The sequence below is a fragment of the Cyprinodon variegatus genome, unplaced genomic scaffold, assembly GCF_000732505.1.
Source record: "Cyprinodon variegatus isolate N-32 unplaced genomic scaffold, C_variegatus-1.0 Scaffold1307, whole genome shotgun sequence".
Lineage (NCBI taxonomy): Eukaryota > Metazoa > Chordata > Actinopteri > Cyprinodontiformes > Cyprinodontidae > Cyprinodon > Cyprinodon variegatus.
In genome coordinates, this window is record NW_015151760.1 from 28,816 (window position 1) to 30,975 (window position 2,160).

The 2,160-nt window shown below is 41.3% G+C and overlaps 1 protein-coding gene across 1 annotated transcript in view; it reads left to right on the forward strand.

The window, feature by feature from the left end:
* Nucleotides 1-2,160, forward strand: part of nsun4 (NOP2/Sun RNA methyltransferase family member 4) — an 8,925-nt gene that overhangs the window by 3,375 nt on the left and 3,390 nt on the right. The window contains 3 exon segments of the mRNA XM_015402150.1: nucleotides 35-239; nucleotides 325-485; nucleotides 1,529-1,653. Coding sequence (XP_015257636.1) covers nucleotides 35-239; nucleotides 325-485; nucleotides 1,529-1,653 — 491 coding nt within the window.

Here is a 2,160-nt window from a genome sequence, read left to right on the forward strand (position 1 = left end):
GACCTGAGATGACAGGATGTGAATTGTTGAATAGAACCATCGATTATTGGTGCTTCGATAATCCGTCTCTGCTGTCCCCTTTAGGCCGGACAAGTTTGGACTGTTGAGCTACTACCTGATGGACGCGGCGTCCGTACTGCCTTCTCTGGCGCTGGACGTCCAGGCGAATCACACGGTTCTGGATCTCTGCGCCGCTCCTGGTGGAAAGGCCCTGGCTTTGCTACAGACGCAGTCAGCCAGTGAGTGGGGGGGTCTTCATCCACCGCCGCCCCCGTCCTCCGCGTCGCCTGCTAACCGTCCGCTAACGCCGCTTCTGTGTCGCAGGGTTTCTGTGCTTAAATGACTCGTCTGTGTCGCGGACGTCGCGGTTAAAGAGGGTCCTGCACAGCTACGCTCCCAAAGAGCTTCTCACCGACGACAAGCTGCGCATCACCTCGGTTGACGGCACCATGTGGGGCGAGATCGAACGGAACTCCTTCGACAGGGTGAGACGGCGTCATGCGATGGCGGCGGTTTGTCGCTCCGACTATGGGGAGAATTTGCTTCCAAAATTGTCATAAGCAAAAACACATTTAAAAAGAATTTTAAAAAAGCAATCCAGGAATAAAACTTTGAAAAAGGTTTTAATAAGTTTTCTAACTCAGATTTTTTCATTTTCATATTTAATTTTTTTCTTTCTTTTTTTAAAATTTCTCTTTCAGATTGTAAGAATTGCAGTCTTTTCAAATTGTGTTTTGCAGATCAGTCTGAAAAAAAAACAGCAAAGTTACTCCTGACACATTTTTTTCATTTCTTTCAAATTCTTTCTTTTTAAATTTAAATTTACCAAACTTGTTCTGGCTATGGGGAGAATTTTGTTCCAAAATTGTCATAAGCAAAAAAACACATTTAAAAAGAATTTTTAAAAAGCAATCCAGGAATAAAACTTAGAAAAAGGTTTTAATAAGTTTTCTAACTTTACTGTTAAATCACATTTTTTAATTTTCATATTCAATTTTTTTTATTTTTGTTTATTTCTCTTTCAAATTGTGTTGCAAGAATTGCAGTGTTTTCAAATTATGTTTTGCAGATCAGTCTTTTATTTTTAAGACCAATAAGAATGTTGTTGCTAACGTCCATTTCGACCAATAGAAATGCATCTTTTCTCCTCACGCCACAGGAAGGCCCGCCTCTAAAGGTGAAGATGATGTGGAAACATGATTTAAAAGAATGAAATTCATTAGAGTCAACCTGAAAAAGATTTGTAAAAATAAAATCAAATTTAGTATTTAAATTGTAATAAATTATAAAAAATTAAGTTATTAAAATGATAAATAAATAAAATATGGAAAACAAAATTTGATTTAAAAAAAGAAATCTGAAAAAAACAGCAAAGTTACTCCTGACACAATTTTTTCATTTCTTTCAACTTTCCTTTTAAATTTAAATTTACCAAACGTCTTCTTTGCAACAACAAGGAAGCAAAATTCCCCCCATAGCTGATGTGATTTAAAAAGGTGACCGCGTCGGTTTGTTTGTCTGCCTTCAGGTTCTTGTCGACGTTCCCTGCACCACAGACAGACATTCGCTCATGGAGGACGACAACAACATGTTCAGCAGGAGCCGAGTCGGAGAAAGGCGGAGCCTCCCTCGGCTGCAGGCGGAGCTTCTGCTGTAAGAAAGATGGAGACACTAAACCAGACACGGAATGACATGAACCAAAAGAAAAGTTTGTTCAGCTTCACGCTGCAGGGCCCTTGCTGTAGGGGCGGGGCTTATCGATGACTAATGCTACGTTCACACCTAACGCGCTTTGAACAGCAGAGGCAGCTAGTTTACATGCAAAGTTAATGGTTGACGTGCATCAAGGCGCAGCAAAAGGTCCTGCAGCGCATTTTGAGCATTTCACCGCAAGATTCCACATACCCCGCCAGCGCCCCACCCCACTCACCTACGCCGTGCGGAGTATTTGTCTGTGATGTTAATCAATGAGAACTGTTCCACATCTACCGCTACTCCTCCGCACATCACCGTCCACTAAGGGATGGAACAGTTAATTAAAACCGTTCGGTTCGATTGTTGTGGATAAAAGTTGTGGATAAAAGTGCAACAGTGTGCAAGCATTGTGCAACACGTTTTGTTTATGCTAACAGCAACATGACCAACATGTCATGCTAACCC